Source organism: Canis lupus, chromosome 23, assembly GCF_003254725.2.
Source record: "Canis lupus dingo isolate Sandy chromosome 23, ASM325472v2, whole genome shotgun sequence".
Lineage (NCBI taxonomy): Eukaryota > Metazoa > Chordata > Mammalia > Carnivora > Canidae > Canis > Canis lupus.
Genome location: NC_064265.1, coordinates 21,364,856 through 21,386,963, shown reverse-complemented (window position 1 = coordinate 21,386,963; position 22,108 = coordinate 21,364,856). Strand labels below are relative to the sequence as shown.

The window sequence follows — 22,108 nt, the reverse complement described above, 5'->3', positions numbered from 1 at the left end:
TACCCTTTTGCTATTTCTGTATCTTCTCACCTTATAAAATGTGCAACAAAAAGAAATGTATTTCTGGAGTAACAGTGAATGTATAGTGATAGATTATAAAATGACTTATTTATTTTATTTTATTTATTTATATGACTATTCTCCACAAAATATTTTCAGCAGTTGGTAAAGAGAATTTATGGAAACATTAGATATTTTGTAATAATGTATATTGTTTAAAAAATAACATAACTCAACAACATAAGAATACATCCAAATACATGACATAATTTTGTGACACTAGAGTTTAAGTTTACCAGGGGGATTTGTATGTTGCTGATAATGGAGACATAGGAAACTTTATGCATTGAGTTATTTGGCAAATGTCTTAGTCCCTTTGATTCTTGGCTACCTTGTTTATAAAATAGAATAATATGTGCTTTGCAAAGCTGTTGACTGGGGTTTCATAGATGATATATATATAAGACACCCAGACTAATAAACACTAGCTCACTTTTTGTTCTCTTTGTATTTTTTATGACAAAACTTATATTCAGGCAACAAATAGACAATATAGATGGGGGAAAGTATTAAATTTTGTTGCTTTTGCACAATGAAGCATATTACACATATCACTTTAAGATACAACAAGCACCGGTGGTATCTTAGGTAGATTTCCAGGAAGTAGACTCCGATGATTTTGTGGGCGAGTGGTGAATGAGGGTTCTATACCTCTGAGGCATGAGGAAAGCAGGACTGGGTAAGGGGTGAGGCAAGGATATGATAGTACTGCCACAGTACCATCAGCAAACCTGAAGCTGGAATAGCTTTTTAGAGCTGTATACCGACTTTTGAGGCAAGGAGCTGGGGCTTCTGCAGGCTGCCCTCAAGAAAGGAACAAGATCAAGAGAGGAGAGGTAGCTCCCTTTGGCTGAGGGCATGCTTAGGGAAGAACCCAGCAGGCAGCATTTCTAACTAGCAGGAGGGACTTTGGAGACTCAGGATAGCATGCACCCAAGTGTGCAGCACATGTTCCATATAACAACTTCTCCAAAGAGTGCAGCACTATCAGAAATGTAAAAGTCTTACCTGGGGGAACAGTGACCTATTAATTAGTACACCTAATGCATTTTTTCACTATGATCTTCAGATGACCACTTTCTCTATTAAGTGAGATGACATGAGAAATGCAATATTTTGCTTAAAAATGCAGAAACCAAATTTTAGATGATTGTCTACTCTTGTTTACTCTTGTCTTCTGTAGTATTTGTTAGGATATGACTTTAGGCATATAATTATAATGATGCTCTACGTTCAGTAAAGTCAGAAATGATAGTATGTTTTTCTCCATTTAGACAATCTCAAATGAATAATAATTAGTTCCATGTCTACTATTTAATTTGCATCCTTAAAAATAAATCAATTAAGCACAAGGTTGAGTGAATTCAGGTAAACATCTCTATTGTCATATTCCTTTTTGGCACTACTATATTAAATTATTCCCCATTTGAAATCTAGATTGAAGAGAAGATTTTCTAAGATGGAAGCAGTTCACAGCAGTCCATTCTGCAAGTGTGTACATTCCAGAAGAAAAATAAAACAATTTCTATTTCTCCAAATAAAAATGATAATATTCTCAATTAAGAATTTTTTTTGGATCCTTTATTATTAGAAATTCCATTTTTAGCTTGGTTTCTGTGTAGTAAAGGAATCACAAGTAATAGGTATATAAGGCTTGGAATGGGGCTTCTTTCTAATTCTGAAAAAGTCTGAAAAAGTACACTTTGAGAGTGGGGAATGGAGGAATATGTATAAGAAATAATATCTCCATATTAATGTGAGGAACTAAGTCAGTTGTGAAGTTGATTGCCTGTAGTAACATCCACCTGTACAAAAAGGTGAGGCTTTCCTCGGAAGTATCATTCCAGGCCAAACTAATATGATCTAAACCAAGTGTTCTTATTAATTCCTGGTTGTTTTTAATGACTCTTACTAGAAAGAGCCTTGGAAAAAAATATGAATAGAAAAATGTAGCAATAAATTTTGTTAAGCACCACATTGATCAATGCATTGTTGGAAATATGATAGGATTTTTTTTTATCTTTCCTAAAATGATTTCTCTCTTTGAATAAAGAAAGGCAAGTTTCTGCAGAATATTCATTCTGAGGAGGCAGCAGACTTCAGAAGTGCAGGTATATAAATGAATAAGACCTGAGTTCGATTGCTAGTTTGACCATTTAATAGTTGTGTGACCTTCAAAAAAAAAAAAAAAAAAAAAAAAAAATAATAGTTGTGTGACCTTCATCACACTATTTAATCAATGTTACCCTCAATTTCCACATTTATAAGAAAAATATGATAGCAACATCTCTGTGGTTGTAATGAAAAATTAAACAAGAAAATGCACATAAAAATTTTATCACAATACTACCCTATAATAAATGCACTGATAAAATTATTTTAAAATACCAATTTGAGGGAAATCATTCCTAGTATTAGGATTTGAAAACCTTTGACCATTCTAAATTTTGTTTGGGATTGGCTCTGATTTGAGTTTCTAAGCTAGGCATGACTTTTGTCTTGGTTTCCTTGTATGATATCATTTATTACTCCTCCCAAAAGAGGTTTGTAAATGTAAAGGTAGGTAAAGTAAAACACCAGACTTGTCACCATTACCTCCAATAATACAGACTTGAAGAAAAACAATTTGAAATTTAATCATACTGTGCTTAAGAAGATTTTACCCAAATAATAAAAAAAAAGATTTTACCCAAATGTCAAACATAAGGTGAAGTAGTTCAAAATAGAGGCTGTGAAATATATATTTTAAACATGACTTAAGAAATACATTTTTGTCTTACTAGTTCATTTTATGCCTGTAGAATTTAGTAGTTCTCAATTATTTTCTGATGACTACTTTTAAAAAATATTTTATTTATTTGTTCATGAGAGATGCACAGAGGGAGGCAGAGACATAGGCAGAGGGAGAAGCAGGCTCCTGGAGGGGAGCCTGACATGGGACTCAATCTCGGCACTCTAGGACCATGCCCTGAGCTGAACGCAGAGCTCAACCACCCAGCTACTCAGGCACTCCCTGATGACTATTTTTGTTTTTTACGTGTCTTTTGACCACCAACATCCAAGACTAACAATTAGTCATACCACAGAAACATAAATACGGAGTCCTTTCCAGTAGACTACTTTAGCTTAGCCATATAAAAACACAAGGCAAGGTAGAAATAATTTCCATTTTAAAAATGTAGAGTTTTTCTTCTCATTATTTGGTAGCCTTGAAACAAACTACAAATTTATGTTAAAAAAAAAACTTCATGATGCCAAACATTAGCATAGATGAATATTTGGTCTCATTATTAAAGCCTTAAAATTTAGACAAATGTATATTATTTACCAAACATGAAGCATCCAACCAGAATACAGTATTGTAACATTTTGTTTGCTATTGTTTCCTATTTTCCTAGCCTTTCAAAGGAATCCACTCTTCTCCCGCCTCAACTCCTCATGTTTTTTCTAAAACAGTTCCATTGTTTCCAAAAGTATTTTGTGCTATTTTTAAAATCTGTTTACTCTAAAACTCAGCATACACTTTCAAAAAGTATTCTAAAATGATTAAGCAAACCATGAATTTTCAGTAGCAAATTTAAACAATCGGTAAGTACTGACATCATACTTTATTGTTAAAACATGTAGTTCATAAGATATGTATTTTTCTCAATTGAACGGCAATCTTACTTACCTATTGAAGCCCCTATTATGCAAAAACAAAAACTCTAAATATCATTTTGTATAATATTTAAAAGGATGCCCATTTGCAAAATCTACGTTAAAGGCAAACATCAAGGAACTCTAATGTCAACTTTTTCAAATTATAGCAAATATCTTGGAGGGTCACGATCACAATGCTAATACAATTAAGTGTATACAACAAACAAAATTTCCCGTTTTCATCCAAAATGCTGTGAGGGATTATTTAATTTGATATGCTGATAAGCTTTTATGTAGTGTTCTGTCTGGGTTTTAAAAATAAATTAGTCCATTCTTTTATATTTACATCTGCAGGTACACAAATAACTTAAGTTGATGATGTAAAATTGAGAACACATTTTTAGAAAAACTTACCATTGTCATTTTTCAGCATCCCATTGCTCAGTTGTTTTAATCTCTTTTGATGTGATTTGCCATTGTAGTGGATTTGTGCTTGAGCAGCTGAATTCAGCTGAATGTTACAAACGTTGCACAAAGTGAAATTGGTATGTTTCTTTTCTCTTTCTGGTTTGTCTTCAAAGTCATCAGGTAAAAATTCAGCCTCACTCTCTCCATCATGTGCACATGTGAAATCTAGGGGTACAAAGGAATCTATGAACAGGCTGATCAAGACTTCTGGATTCTTTCATAGGACTGAATTGGGTAGCAAATAAGCACTGTTCTAGATAATAAAAATTCAAAATTTCCACTTCTTCCCTTTTTAGCACGTTGCTTTCATACTCTTTGAAAGTATATCACTTCCTTAATGGAATACAAATGAGAAATATTTCATTTTGTTTTTTTCTGTGTCAAATGTCTGACAAAGGTCTAGCATACATTGTCTCATTCAATCATTATGACAGTAGAATAGACACTATAGATTTTCCTGTCTCATATCTGAAGAAACTAAGGTTTAGAGTAGTTAAAAAACTTACCTAGGGTCACACAGCAAATAAATGGTATAGTTAGGATAAGCATTCCATTTTATTAATCTCCAAATACCAAATTCATCATCTTGTTTTCTAGCATGTATTTTTTTTTATTTTTTTTAAAATTTTTATTTATTTGTGATAGTCACAGAGAGAGAGAGAGAGAATGAGGCAGAGACACAGGCAGAGGGAGAAGCAAACTCCATGCACCGGGAGCCCGACGTGGGATTCAATCCCGGGTCTCCAGGATCGCGCCCTGGGCCAAAGGCAGGCGCCAAACCGCTACGCCACCCAGGGATCCCTCTAGCATGTATTAATGTAGATATTATCCTTTTGATTCAACTAAATAACTTTCTCTTGTTTTTATATTCCTTGCCAATTAAGTAAGGTCACTTACATCCTACAGATACAAAAATGCTGAAATTGTTTCAGTACCTAAAATTTCATATTTTATACCTGGAGCACAAAAGAGATTCTGAATACCCAAGATACCTTTGTAAGTAAGGTGCAAAAAGTGTAACTTATCTATGGATTACATTGGAATATATTATTTTTGGATAAATATATGCTTTGTATACTCAAATCCAAGAGAAAAGGGCCACTAACAGTTCCAGTACCACTGGCTTTACCATAGTAATAATTAAGTAACTACTGCAATACAAATTTAGCTATTCATTTACAAATTACTTAAAACAATGGCTCATTTCAAAATTCTGTGTTTTCACTACATAGGACTCAGCCTAACTCTTATGGTCCAGATTTGATTTCTCCATTCCAGTTTTACAGGTTCCTCAAGGATTTATTGCATTGTCATTGAAAATATTGGCAAGAAAGCAACAATTATTTTAGCATGAATTTATTAACTGCCTACTGTGTGACAGGCAACTCCCTAGGTGCTGGAGATAAACTGATAAGCAAGATGAGGATGATCCTTACCATTATTCAACTTACTGATAATGATAAGACAGTTATTACAAGATAGGCTTTGGCATCAGGTGAATGAGGTAACAAATGCCAAAATAATTTTAATAATAAAAATTTACCTAATAAATCAGGTCAAATACCTAATACTTGAATCTCTTAAAAAATATTGAAGTATCTAATTTCCAAAAGGAATAAAAGATTATAAGTATATAAATCATGCTTTGGGGAAGACCAATTTATTTAAAATATATTAACTTCCCCTTTAGAAGGAAGCTTCATCTTTCTTACTCAAGTAGACCCTATAACAAAATATTAAACATATAATTTAAGTGGTCACATTGAAGAGAAAATAGATTTTTTGAAGTGATTACATAATTTTAGTTATAGCAAAATATATACTAAATATATTAGCTTTTCTTATTTTATATATATATAAAAAAGTAATTTTAGTATCTACTCCAGATTCTATTCAGAATATTTCAAAACTCTTTTCTAGAGTTTATTTATATTTTTAAAGTCTTTTATCTCAACTAACTTTAAGTAATGAAAAAGATTAAGTAAAAGATGGTACATTTAATCATTGTGATATTGTATAGCCAATAAAATAGATTGGAAAAATTTATAACACGGGAAATTCTTTCTATATAATTAAAAAAACCTGTAAGATGTAAATTTACAAATGTTTACAACTATGTAAAACACAAACAAGACTTCGAAAAAATGATAATAGTTGATTCCGAATGGTGAGATTAAAGTTGGCTTTTTTTCTATATCTTTTCCTCATTTTCAAAATTTTACCTGGTGATCACTTACTACACTTACTATTTTAAAAATCAATATATTTGAAAGAAATAAGCCATAAAAGAGAATATGTATCCTACTGAATGAATGGTAGCTTTGTCAGAACTAGGCCAAACTATACAGACAGTCCCAGAGCATGAGCCCTTGTGACACATCATTTTTAACAAATATATGCGTTTGTTTGGAAGGAAACATTTTCTTTCTTGATTCACATTTCCACCTTGACCTATAAAATAAGAATGTCTGCCAACAATTTAGTAGGGGAAAATACTGGAGACGAAATTTTCTATCACGGCTATGAGATTTATTTGCTTACAGATAAGGGGTTCCCTGATCACTAAAGAAAGTGAAGACTAGGTCACCAGAGTCAACAATTAATTTTGCACTAGGAGAAGGAGAGGCAAGGAAATAACTCTTAAAGGAAAGAGAAAGTAAGATATATTAACTATGGCATGAACATTAGGAAAAAAGGAAATCTCGGTCTTGGTGACGGAGGTGCAACATTGCAAAGCTTTTATAGAATATGCAAGAAAACAGCAATGTTTCAAATGGCATTCTCTAAAGTAGGAGGCAGTATATACACAGGTAATTTTGACTCCTAATATGGTAAAAGTTATCATTTAAATTCTGGAGGGGAAATTTTGCTCATTTGACTTTCACTAGGAGAAAATTCAGTGGTCCTACTAGGCTTTAGGTAACTAGCTTGGAACCCAAACTATTTTATAGATACATTCTTTTTTTTTTTTTTTTTTTTTCCACCTAACCTCTGTTCCTCAGAACTACTGAAGACACAATGAAAGTCTGTGGCTTTACACAATAATGTGGATCTAGACTTCATGGTGTAATACGTTCAAGGATTAGAGTTATCATAGGGATGATTATTGTAGGAATTAGGTATCTGCTTGTGGGTGTTTTAAATTTTGTAGACAAAAAGTTTAAATTAATCCTATGATTCATAGAAATAAAAGGTACTGTACATAAGAGAACTCATCTTTAACAAGCTATATTAAACCATATATCTGAGCATAATTTGAGAAATAAAAGTGGACAAAATATTTTCCCTGGGAAGCAACAGGGTTCTTGAAGTTCATTTATAGTACATTGTTTTGACCCACTTGAGAAACTTTTGAGGTAGAAGCTGAAATATCACCTCTTGAACCAGCCTTTTAGTGTAAGACTGCCCCGAAAATTGCTTATCTTTTCTTCCCCATACCACGTTCAGGGTAACAGCCCATAAACCTAATGAACCCAAAGTTTGGTGTAACTCAACTTGTTAATAATCAAAAGTTGGGTAATAGACATAAAAGCCAACTGGAACTTCTAATGACCAATGCTGGAACAACCAACTAAATACCATATTATTGGTATAGTCCAAAGTATAAAATACTTTATATTTTAAATATAAAATATCAATGAATACATACTGATATTTTAAAAAGTAAATGCAGAAGAAGATGCAAACCCCCAAAAAGAAGTGATCCAAATAACTTAAATAAATACCCTTCTTCAGGAGGGAAGAGACATAACTCCCTACCCCTTAAGAACAGGATCTGCTTAGTGACTTGCTTCCAAATGATAAAGTATGGAAAGAGGAGAAAAAGTAACTCTATCATGGGGAAACTTGACAAACACTATCTCAGCTATGTAATCAAGGCTAACAACATTGATAAGTCATGTTGACAGCATGTAAACCTTGATAAGATGTGTTGAGAATGGTTTTTCACCTCTATGTGTTTTCCTCACAAAAACACATAATCCACAATAGCCAAACTGTGGAAGGAGCCTCGGTGTCCATCAAAAGATGAGTGGATAAAGAAGATGTGGTTTATGTATACAATGGAATATTACTCAGCTATTAGAAATGACAAATACCCACCATTTGCTTCAACGTGGATGGAACTGGAGGGTATTATGCTGAGTGAAGTAAGTTGGTCGGAGAAGGACAAACATTATGTGTTCTCATTCATTTGGGGAATATAAATAATAGTGAAAGGGAATATAAGGGAAGGGAGAAGAAATGTGTGGGAAATATCAGAAAGGGAGACAGAACGTAAAGACTGCTAACTCTGGGAAACGAACTAGGGGTGGTGGAAGGGGAGGAGGGCGGGGGGTAGGAGTGAATGGGTGACGGGCACTGGGGGTTATTCTGTATGTTAGTAAATTGAACACCAACAAAAAATAAATTAAAAAAAAACACATAATCCAAGTCAAAGCATGAGAAATACATGAGACAAAAACAAAATGAAGAACATGCTACAAAATACCTGATTGTTACTCCTGAAAACTGTCAAGGTCATCAAAAACAAAGTTTGAGAAATTATCACAGCCCAGAGAAGCCAAAGGAAACATTAAAAGTAAATGAAAGATAGTATCTAGGATAGGGTTCGGAAACTCAGAACACTAGGTAAAAAATAATAATAAAATCCACAGTTTCATTAATATTAATATATTATTACAAGTCCATTAGTTTTGATAAATGGACCATATTAACCTATCAACAATAGAAGAAACTGGTTGTATGAGGTATATGGGAATTGTACTAACTTGGCAACTTTGCTACACATCTAGAGTTCTTCTAAAGGGGAGTTAGAAAGGTCAGGGTCCATTCTCTCTTCTTGATCCATCAAGCCAGAATTTCTCTGGAACTTCTGTACACTGAGAAAGAACTAAGAAAGAAGCTTCTCTTCTTTTCTTTATCCCTTACTCATTTATCCCCAAGCAGGAAAAACAAATTGTGTGATTGGAAGGGTGAGGGAAAGGATCACTGCCACATGTGTGGCCCACACACATGGTGAAATTTCAGGAGAAATTTGGTATTACAAATTCTTTTAAAATTACATTTTCTGAGGGGACTGGATGGCTCAGTTGGAAGAGCATGTGACTTAATCTTAGGGTCATGAATTTGAGATGCATGTTGGTTGTAGAGATTACTTAAATAAAAATAAAACTTTAAAAAATTACATTTTTTTATCTTCCCGGTTGTCATATGTTAACTTAAAATGGAAAGGCTCACATTCCTGAATGGAAGCCCAGAATTTTCCAGCTGCCCTGCATATGACTGGGGAGGTAAGTGCAATTCAGACAGGAAAGGGTGGGAAATCCAATACAGATCATGGTTCCAAGCCATTTTTTTAAAAATTTAATTTGCCTATTAAAAACTAACCAACCACAATTTAACACACCTTAACTGAGGCCTTTAGTCTGTCTATAAGTTCCAATCAGGATGAAGGATAAGCTATTCACACACACACAGCTTATCCAACCAATCTCCATATAATTAAGCATTCAGAAACTCCATTTGTGGTTAGAATTTCAACCCTACCAAAGCAATCAACAACCATTAATATAAAATTAGAAGCATTTACAGTAGCGTATATCATTTGACAAACCAAATTTGATTGAGTGGAAAACTTTCTCTATAGATAATTTCAGTGTTTTATTTCAAAGTTAACAAGCCAGGTTCCATTGTTTTGACCCTGGTTGCCTTTATCTCTTGTTCTTGGATCTGCTACCTTATCAAAATGGTAAGGCTTTAAGATCTCCAGGTATCTTAAGGGTCTACAATAATATGAAGTGACAGTAGATAACATCTGCCAACAGGTAGTTTAGAGCACAATAAACCATACTCTAAAAAGAGTTTTATATATGACCTATAAAATCATACAATAGTAAATGGCATAAATAAACTATTATTGCTTTTTCAGTGGCTTCTCCTGCCATAATAGTTTTAAAAATGAAATAGATAGGGACTTATAAATACAGAACACATTTAGTACAGACCTGCTTCCATACATAGTCGCATAACTAAATAGCAAACACTAAAAATACCTTTAGAGACCTTGGTATGACCATGTATGTAGCAGTCATTTGTCATTTAGATTAAAATGAACATTTGATTATAGATATGAAAGATGAATTGTTCAGGTGGATAACAGCTAGGAATACTAAAAATATATAACTCATAAATTCAATTGATAAGCAGCTTTAATTCCTTGACTTTTGATAATACTTATACAAGGACAAGAGGTGATAAATTTTGCCTATTTCTTTCAAAGTCAATTTCTTTGAGAAAATAAAAGCAAACATCTAAATACTGTCCAAATGTAAAACAACTTTTGTTCTAAAAAATTATCTTTCTGAAAAGAGATATCTACTGATATTAAATGCTTTTATTATTTATATATTTGTTTATTTATGATTTTGTTTATTTATTCATGAGAGAGACAGGGAGAGAGAGAGAGAAGCAGAGACACAGGCATGAAGCAGGCTCCATGCAGGAAGCCCAATGTGGGACTGGATCCCTGGACTCCAGAATCACGCCCTGGGCCAAAGGCAGAATCTCAACCGATGAGCCACCCAAGCATTCCTAAATTCCTTTTAGAGTCTATTATGTCACAAATAGCTTTCTCTATTGCTTTATTATGAAAAAAAGTACTTTTGGGGGAAGACATGAAATTCTAGGCCATTTCACTGAAGAGAAATTTTACTTCGTACAATCTGTACAAATCCTAATAGAGTTTGTAATTTGCTCTTGTATGACTTTACTTGCCTGACTCAATAAAAAAGATGATAAAACAATGCAACAAAGAATTAATCATTATTTGTGAGAATATAATCTCATAACTACAACTGTAAGATGTCATTCTGAGGAAATCTCTCAAAGGTCAAATAAAAAATCAGAGAAAAGTATAAACATCTTGAAAAAGTATTCACAGAACAAAATACTTAGAAAAATGGTACTATACTACTATTACATGATTGGATACTGGTTATTTGGAATAAAATTTCCAGAGACAATATTATAAATGGATTTTAAAAGCACTCATTTAATTTGAAATAACTTTAAAAAAATAAAACAGCTATTATGTATCCTAAAGGTGATTTTAATGATGACAAAATTGTTGTCCAAAGTTTCAATGAAGTTGCTTCTTGAAATGAGGACCACCAACGAAGTATAACAAGCAAATATTTTATTTTTTTGAAGATTTATTTAGGGCACCTGGGTGGCTCAGTTGTTGAGCATCTGCCTTTGGCTCAGGTCATGATCCTGGGGTCCTGGGATCAAGTCCCTCTGCCTATGTCTCTGCCTCTCTGTGTCTCTCATGAATAAATAAATAAAATATTTTAAAAATAAAAAAAGATTATTTATTTCAAGAGAGAGAAAGAAAGAGCATGAATGGAGGGAGGAGAAGAAGGAGAGAACCTTCAAGCAGACTCTCTGCTGATTGAGGCGCCGAATACTGTGGGATCCATCATGAGTCATGAGATCATGACTTGAGCTGAAACTGAGTTAGACACTTAACTGAGCCATCAAGATGCCCCAACAAGCAAATATTTTAAAATCTAATCATCATTTTTGAAATTTATAGAAGAAAGTTAGCTATTCTTTTTTCATCTTAGTAGAAAAAAATGAGCAATTGAGTTTTATTTGATATTTCCTTAAATTAGGATTTCTGCAAGAAATCAAGTGAGCGCTCTCAGTAGACAATTTTCCTCTATTTTCAAGACTAATTCATTTTTTTAAAGATTTCATTTATTTATTCATGAGAGACACAGAGAGAGAGGCAGAGACATAGAGGGAGAAGCAGGCTTCTCGCAGGGAGCCTAATGTGGGACTCAATCCCTGGACCTGGGATCATGCCCTGAGCCAAAGGCAGACACTCAACCACTGAGCCACCCAGGTATCCCCAAGACTAATTTAAAAAACATCATATTTTACTCTAATGGTCCAATATTAAACATAAATATTATATGCATCATATATTAATTATATTTATAGCATTTTACCTTTGAGAAAATTATAGATCACATTCTTATACACTTCATTTTTAAAACTATAAATAGTCCATAATTACGTAATTACCTTAAAATACCAACATAAGAACAATTTTGCATTGATCTCATTCCCCACTAGAGTGCAGTATGAATTTAAATTTAAAACTACAGTATCTGGAGATTCCCATAACACTAGGCATAAAAATAGCATTATTGTAACTTTATAAATATATAACACACACATATTCATATACACAGTATTCAGCTTTAGTGGCATGCATATATGTAGTACATCTAATTAATTCCACATAAATTCACCAAAATTTAGCTATGAAAGACATTAAAAATAAATTGGAGAAACATCATAGAAAATCAGACAATCTAAATCAATCTAATCATCATGTTACTATAAGTTCCCTATTAATGAGCAGCAACTGTTTTATATAGCTTTTTGACTTAAATATCACGGTGGAATTTTAAAAATGAGGACATTTTAATTAGTACTATCTTACTTTTATGATAGGAAAATGATATTATAGAAGATTACATGAGACAAGTCAAGGTTAATGGATTATTACTTCAATTACAGTTTTTATTACATCATGGCATTAAACCAAATTTGTCAGTCTCAATAAGATTATGGTTTTCACAAGGTGAAGAAAGGCTTACTATATATTCAAGGATTCACATACAAAAATTAAACTGGGAATGTCAGGATAAAATACAGAATGAAACTTTTATATATATTCTTTCCCCATTCTTAGGCACTGGGCTTTAAAAATTGTAAACTCATAATCAGAATTTCTAGTTTGAGTTCTCAGATAAAGAAAATCCTACCTTACTCTTCAAGGGACTCATCATGAAATCATAGCTGGAAAATCTTTGAGACCAAGCAAGAGCTCATAGTTTAACTGCAAAACTAAAACCAAAGGCAAGTCTTGTCTTTTTAATAAAAGGCATTCTAAAAAAAAAAAAATAAAAAAAAAAATAAAAGGCATTCTATTAAAACCAATATTCAGTAGATGCATTTTAAATTTCTTTTTTTTTAAGATTTTATTTATTTATTCATGAGAGACATAGAGAGAGAGGCAGAGACATAAGCAGAGGGAAAAGCAGGCTCCCTATGGGGAGCCTGATGTGGGACTAGATTCCGGTCGCTGGGATCAGGCCCTGAGCCAAGGCAAACGCTCAACCACTGAGTCACCCAGGCATCCCTGCATCTTAAATTTCAATGTAATTAATGTGATCCCTTAATGTTTCAAAGTCCTATGAAAAACACTTCATAACTACTTTTTATTATATTTTTAAAATGGAGATTTTCCCATATTCTAGCCTTTTAAAATTATTATTATTATTATTATTACTATTATTATTATTTTATTTCAAGAATCTCTTTTGAAGTCAGTCATGATGTCAGGGCCTCCTTGGCAAAATCTGACCCCCCGGATTTATGCCATCCGGTATCCTCACCATGCTATCAGAGTGTTGAGGCCGGATTATGAGCCATGCTCCTGAGTTCTCAGGCTATATTTTTTATGATGTTATTTTAAATATTAACCCTGTTCCCTAGAGAATGCACCAAATAGCTTTGTGCTTTTATCTGTATCCTACTTTGCATGGAAAGCAGCTTACATAAAATTGAAGAGTGGTTTGTCCCAGAAAAACTTTTGAAGACCCAAATTAGAGAGAGATTGTTTTGGCTTAAATCTGGTGAAAAGTTCTGTGACGGAAGGAACCAGAAACTCAGAAGATCAGTAAAGTGATTTGACAAATATATTTAAAGCACCTCCTCCGTGTGCAGCACCCTTTTAGGCACTTGGGATATTAGCACTCCCAAAAAGCAAATATCCTAGTCCTCTGTGAAGACTTGAGAAGAGGGTGAAAATGTTCATTATACTGACTTTAGGATAACCTGATGATGTTACATGCCAAGAAAGAGTAAAACTGTGGTATTTATTGCAATTAAGATTCAAGTTTGCAAATTCAGCAGTTGGATGCTTGAGTTGTTCATTTATTTCAAGAAATAGCTTTGCCTTTGTCTTATTCATAATACTTAAAGTCCTAGGATTTTTTTTCTTTTTTTTCAGAGACTTTATCTTCTTAATATGGATTTTCATATTTGTGTGATTTCGGCTATTGTCTACATCTAGTTTTTTCATAAATCAGACTTTCTCATGATATTCTGCATGCAGTTTTATGAATGACATAATTACCTTTAGTTCAATGTTTCCTTTTATACACCCCTGCCCTAGTATTAGAGGATTAGAGAAGATATTACTGTTATTTCAGGCAATCTTCAGACTGCATAAGAATATTGTTTCATAGCACAAGAAAGTCCCCTGAAATAATTCGTACATGCCAACTGTGGCAGACATGCTCTAAGATAGTCCCTGTGGTGTCTACCTCATAGTCGGTCAGACCTATGCAGACTCCCCTGGAGTATAGGCAGAACCTGTAACATGTTTCTATCAATAGAATATGGTAGAGGTGATGGGATGTATGTAATTATGTAAATATGATTATGTTACATGAGATGAGATTGTAATGCCCATCAATTGAAGAGACTTTCTTACCCTTAATAGCTGTGGAAAAGCAAGTTGCTGAGTATAAGCTTCCCTATGGAGAGGTCCACTTGGCAAGGAGCTCAGGGTAGACTCTGACCAACAACCATGGAGAAACTGAGGCCATCATAACCAGCTGAATGCTACCAACAAAATGAGTGAGAAAGTGGTTTCTTCCCTAGTCAAGCCTTAGATGAGACCAGAGCCCTGGCTGATAAGTTGATAACCAAGTCCTAGAAACTTAAAGGAATCAAAAGATCTGCCACCACTTCCTTTCATCGGCTTTCTTAGTCAGTATTTCATATAGCCATCTGTTCTCTCAGATGATACGTTTTGTTTAGAGATGTTTTGCTTCAAAACTCATAAGCCTACACAAAGCAATTGGTATGCCACTGAGTAATTTGACTCTGAGTAAGAGTACTTTAACTAGCCAATCAGAGACATTTTATGTTTAGCTTTTCTCTTTTTGCTCATCAGCTGCAACCTGACAGAAGACAGGGTCTGTTTCCACATTTGTAAAATGAAAGAGGTGAGCAAATAACTTGTTCCCTTTTAATGAGTGCCAAACCAGAGAAACCAGCTAAACAATGTCTGGATTATTGATGTTCAGAAGCTGTGAGATAATAAACCTGTGCTATCTTAAACCATTTAGTTCACTATGATCATGTTATGCAACATTAGATAACTAATATATCAACTAACTCTTCTATATTCTATCAGTGAAATTAGGAATTAACCCAAACTTCCAAGGAAATATATTTGTTTGTTAAGAAAAAGTTCCTTGACAACTTACCACCACAGCTTTCTCAAAAAGGTTTAAGTCATTTCTTCCTTAAATACGTCCATTTAACAAACATATCTCCGCTGTCTCTGAACTCTACACATACAAAACATATTCAAGTAAAACAAATAGAAAAATAATTTTAGATTTAGATTAGATTAGATTAGATCTCCATGAAGATCTAAATCACCTGACTTATAACCATGGCAGACACTGCTAATTAATTATGACACTCTGCGCTTCTGAGCCTGAATTTGGTTTTGCACACTCAACATCTCAATGTAGGAATCTAGAAATTGATCAGATTTGCCATATAAAATGAAACTATTTGCTATAAAAACACAATGACTAACATATCACTGTCAAATTTGACTTAGAGGGCAGCCCTGGTGGCGCAGCGGTTTAGTGCCGCCTGCAGCCCAGGGCGTGATCCTGGAGACCCTGGATGGAGTCCCAGGTCAGGCTCTCTGTATGATGCCTGCTTCTCCCTCTGCCTGTGTCTCTGCCTCTCTCTCTCTGTCTCTATGAATAAATAAATAAAATCTTAAAAAAAAAAAAAAAAAAAAACTAAGAAAAAAAAAAAAAAAGAAAGGTCACAATCAGGCCAGATAGCTTAAAAAAAAAAAAAACAAATTTGACTTAGAAATTGATTCAGAAATAAGACAAAATTAAAAAATTTAAAAATTTAAAAAAAGACAAAACTAAATAGTACTCATTTTATACTATGGTACCATTTAGCATATTTTTTCCATTACAAGAACGATAAGCTTGAAGATTATTAAGTAAGTTTGTAGAACTCAATAATTGTACTCGTAAAAATAATGTTTTAAATGACTTTGTCAAATTATAGCAGTTATTATAAATAAAATGTTTTGCAGGGTGGTAAATTTAAGACAGAACATAACTATACACATAAAGAGAGAGATTTTTGTGTGTAGGTTTCAGTAAAGATTTAATCATACTCATGTTCCTCAAATGCATTATATTCAGATTTGAACTCCAAATAGAGACATGATAGATGTGAATATAGGTCTAAAAAGAGATGTAAAAGACCATTAAATGTTAGACAGTGGATTCATAAATTTAAATTATAACAAATTAGGTTTCTTAGACCTAAAAAAAAAAAAAAAGATTAAAAAGAACCTTAATAACAGTCTTAAAATATATAAAGGAATATTATGAAATTGAAAGCAGTTATCATTTCTCTTAATGAAAGAATAATACTACATGACTTTAAACTACAGCATGAATAATTTAGGCTACATACAGTACTATCAATAAGAAAGAAAGTTCTTTAGCTGGGTGTTTTTCTTTTCTTTTCTTTTCTTTCTTTTTTTTTTTTTAACAGACTCTCATTCATCTAGGGTAGTTAAAATTAAATCGTTTTAAAGATAAAAAGATGGATTCTGCTTTTTTCAAATGTTCTGATCTCCAGAGAATGAAAAATTTCACTAACAAAGTTTTTTTATGAAATGAAAAGTTTCTTATAAAAGTATATTTAGGGATGCCTGGGTGGCTCAGTGGTTGAGCGTCTGTCTTTGGCTCAGGTCATGATCCCTGGGTCCTGGGATTGAGTCCTGCCATCAGGCTCCCCATAGGAAGCCTGCTTCTCCCTCTTCCTATGTCTCTGCCTCCCTCTCTGTCTCCATGATTAAATAAAAACTCTGTTTAAAAAATTAGTCTAAAAGTATATTTATATTCCACCATTAACATATATTTTTCATTAAAAACATTTTAGTAGGCAGGACACCCGAATCGCTAAATCAGTTAAGCATCTGCCTTCCTCCTAGGTCATAATCCCAGGGTCCTGGGATCAAGCCCTGAGTCTGGCTCCCTGCTCAGCAGGGGATCTGCTTCTCCCTCTCCCTCTGACCCTCCCTTGACTCTCGCATGCACACACTCTCTGTCTCTCTCTCTCTTATATATATGTGTATACATATATATATATATATAATATACATAATAAAAATATAAATAAAATATTTAAAATTTTAGTAGTCAAATAAATTATAATTACAATTTATAATTTATATTTATAAATTATAATTCTCGCTTTGAATGTGCTTTTGAATTGAAATGGAATTTAACAAAATATTGGCTCTTAGAGCAATTAGTGATTTTTTTTCACTTTCTTTGTAGCTTGAGTTTTTCCTTTAATTCAATTTTCAATATTATACATATTTCATGTTTTTGTTATTTTACTTTTATAATACAGAAAAAGTTAAAAAAAGAAAGTTCCAATTTTTATTTAGGTTAAGATTTATTTAAGAGATATGGGGTATAAAACCACAAGTTTCACTTTGTCAATACCTGGATTTTACCTAAATATTAATTCTAATTGATGAACCAAAGATCATTTTAATGAGTTCTGAACATGAATTTACAGTATAAAGATCAAGACTTATCAAAGTATACTTATTCTAACATATTTCAGGTGTGTAGTCTCCAGAAAAATCCTTCACCCCTCTGGGTCTGTTTCCACATTTGTAAAATGAAAGAGGTGAGCAAATAATTTGTTTCCTTCTAATGCTACAAAATGTAGCTCAGTTTGAGAAAGTGATATTTTAGACTCATGTTTCCATTATTGATCTCACATTATTGATTGCAACATTGTGTTTTGCCTTTAGAATAAATTTTTAAATCTGGCACTTATATGGACTTTAAGAGTTGATAAATGATTTTCACATAGATTTTCTCAATTAATTTTCCTCTAATTGTGCCAGATCTCAAATCTTCAGCAATGTATGTTGTATATTAATTGATGACTACTAATTTTAATTGATTAATTGATAAGACAACTGCTTTTGCTCCTACACAGCAAAGAAAACCATCAACAAAACAAAAAGGCAGCCCACTGAATGGGGAAGATATGTGCAGATGACACATCCAATAAGTGGTTACTATTCGAATAAAATAAGGAACTCCCGTAATTTAACAACAAAAAAACAACCTAATTAAAACATTGGCCACAGGATCTGAATAGACATTTTTCCCAAAAACATACAGATGGTGAAAAGACACATGAAAAGATATTCAACATCACTAATCATCAGGAAAATGTAAATCAAAACCACAATGAGATATCACCTCATAACTGTTAGAATAGCTAAAATCAGGAAGAAAAGAAACACCTTTTGGTGAGAATGTGGAGAAAAAGGAACCCTCATGCACTGTTGATAGGAATGTATCAGTACAGCCACTCCAGAAAACAGTATGGAGTTTCCTCAAAAAATTTTAAAAAAGAAGTACCATATGACCCAATAATCCCACCATTGGGTATTTACCTGGAAAAAAGAAAATATTAACTAAAAAAGATATATGCACCACTATGTTTATTGCAGCATTGTTTATAATAGCCCAAACATGGAAGCAACCTAGGCATTTATAATAGATGAATGAAGGAAAATGGAATATATATATATATTCCATTATATATATATAATGGAACATTACACAGCCATAAAGGAGAAGATTATGCCATTTGCGACAACATGGATGGATCTACTATGTAATATGGTAAGTGAAATAAGTCTGATTGACAAAACCTAATACCATTTGATTTCACTTATATGTGAAATCTAAAAAAAAAAACAAAAACAAAAACAAAAAAACAAAAAACCACAAATGAATAAACAAACAAAAAGCAGAATCAGACCTATAAATACAAAGAACAAGAACAAATGGGTGGTTGCTGGAGTTAGGGAATGAATGCATCCTGGAAATAAAAGGTGTGCATAAGGAATATAGTCAATGATATTTTAATAGCATTGTACTGTGACAGACGGTAGCTACACTTGGAGTGAGCATAGCATAATGTATAACATTGTAAAGTCACTATGTTGTACACCTATAACTAATATAACATTGTGTTAACTATACTCAAATAATTTTTTTAAATTTCAAAACAAAAGACGGTTGCTCTTGATTGATAAATCTCAGAATTAAACTACTCAAGCAAAATCTTGATAGCCCAAGAGTCAAGAATGGGTAAGTACATGAGATTGCCAAGAAGTCTCTTAACACTCAAGGTTTTATAGATTTGTCATGCCATATACTTCTAATTTTTAAACTTATGGTAGTGCTATGTGGCTATTAAATAGGAGAAACAAGTCCTTGTTTTAATCCTATATTTTGAGTTATATTTAAAATAAAATGTTTTAAATAAAGATGGTTTTCCTTTCAGATGCTGTAATCAGCAGATATGTTGCTACATACATTGAATATTATTTACTATCAACCTCAGTTCATTATAACTATAATTTACCAAACAGGAAAGTGATCTGTTTATCTGATCCAAAGTGCCAGTGATGAAAATGGAAAAGGCTGTGGAAACTTCAAAATTGTAAATTTGGAGGAATGAAGGTACAATGGACTAGGAAAGAAATAGAAGAACATTTTAGCCAAATGAAACCCCATAATAGATAAATGTTATAGTTCTCAGTCTCATACTCATTTCTAACTCAATGATGCTTATCAGTAAAACAACTATTATTGCAACCTTAGTGCAAGCTAGACTACAATTCTGTACAAAAAGCGTGCATGGTGACATTTTTTTCCTCAAAACAATTCACAAATATATAAATATGTTGCAAACCATTCAGCATTCATGTCCCCCACCTTTTTTTTTTTTTTTAAGGACTCCTATCCCACCTGGAAAAACACCTTTGTAAGGGAGATGTTGGTTATGTAGTGTCTGAAATCTGTCCAGGAAAAAAAAAATTTGTCACTGACTGTTTTCTCGATCTAATGATGTGTTAACCTAAGAACTCTTTTAAGTTAACTCTCTAATCAAAGACAGGACAACAGCGGCAAGTTGGCATGTTAGAATATATTTGTACTAAACTCCTGCTAGCTTATTTTAATGCAACTCTTAATAATAATACTTTGCTAAACTGTAAATAGGCCTAAATTGAGACATTCCTGGACAAAAGGTCACACTTCTAGCTATTTTAAAATTCAACTTAGTTTTATATTCCAATGGCTTAATTAAGCAAGTTTACTCAATACACGTTGCAGTTAAAAAGTGAGACTTCTTCAGGAACTTGAAAATAAGAAAAGTATGAAATCGATACATTATGGGTCAGAAAAGAGCTGCAAAGTCACCTCGGAAAAAATGCTCCCAGGCAAGCATAAATTCAGAGAAAACTTAAAATAACTTGAACAAACACATCCAGATTTATGAAGAAATACTGACTTCAAGAATTGTCAACCAGGAAAGCATGTGAAAGAGTCAGAGAGGCAAGGGTCACATGGACCTAGTAATGCATTGTTCAGTGGTGACCATGCCTGTAGAAAAGAACTGGCTTTTGGTATGATCATATCTGTGGTGAGAGCTATTGCAGGTTTCAATGTCCTTTAACTCTACCCATCCTAATTATGTGACTAACAAGCAACCTTTTCACTTTGATCTGACTTTCCTTATATGTATCCAAGGGAGATGTGTATAAGGGCAAAATGAGCTGATCATAGGAACCAGATATGTTTTCGATCACATGGAGTCAATTCCTTCTGAAATCCCGATGTCTTATTTCATTTCACACTCATGCTGGATGGACTACATCTCAGTGTTGAAAAAACAGCCTTGTTTAAAACAAGTGTTCAGAATAATTGGCACCAATATCATATTTGAAATGTGCTCAAAATTAATTCGTATTTTACAACACTAATGAAAATGTCAGGGCTTCTTAAGTGTTTCAAAAAACTAATAATTTAGAAACACTTTTTTTCTAGGGCTATACACTGATGAAACACTTTATAAACATTAGTGCATTTAATTCTTAAAACACTGCCAATGAAGGTTATATTCCATAATTAATCCAAATTTATAGATGAGAAAACTGAGGCACAGCCAATAAGTAGCAGAGCTGGATTTTGAATTCAGGCTCTAGAGCCAGTGCCTAATGATATCTTCAATCTAGATTGAAAAAATAAAGAGAATGTACAATCTCTCACATATGAAAAGGCAAATTCTTAACAAAGTATATGACTGTTCTTCACTGAAATTTCTTCATTTCTTGGTTCAGTACCTTTTTCTAGCATCAACTTTTAATTGGCATCTTGTAGTCTGAATATACTGTAGTCATTTATTTAATTGAGATCTATGAAAATAAGATAGCTAAGTACTAATCAACCACATATGTTTTTTAATTAACTGGTAATATATACTTATTTCTCATGCTCATGCTAACTAATGGGGCACTTTGAATGGCTTAAAAGTTTTTGAGACCATAATTAATTTACAAAAATCAACTCTTAAAATGTGAAATCAACTTTGAAAAGAGTAACTTTTTCTTTCTCTGTCTCTCTATACATACACACACATAAACATACTTTTTAAATACTACATAAATGTTTAATTCATTTTGTAAGAAAATGGAGTAAGTACTGAAATGAGAAGGAAACACTTTTCCTCTCATGAGGAATATTTAGATATTTACATATTCTAAATAACATTTAATTTCACAGACCTGTGCCAAACTTCCTTTTAAAGGAGAAAGAACCAGGACACCTTATTGGCTCAGCGGTTTAAATATCTGCCTTTGGCTCAGGATATGATCCTGGAGTTCCAGGATCAAGTCCTACATTGGGCTCCCTGC

At 33.0% G+C, this 22,108-nt stretch overlaps 1 protein-coding gene across 1 annotated transcript in view; it reads right to left on the bottom strand.

Annotated features, from left to right (window-relative positions):
- ZNF385D (zinc finger protein 385D) overlaps positions 1-22,108 on the bottom strand; it is an 891,925-nt gene that overhangs the window by 659,433 nt on the left and 210,384 nt on the right. The window contains exon 2 of the mRNA XM_025448806.3: positions 4,117-4,335. Coding sequence (XP_025304591.1) covers positions 4,117-4,335 — 219 coding nt within the window. The remainder of the gene's footprint in view (positions 1-4,116; positions 4,336-22,108) is intronic.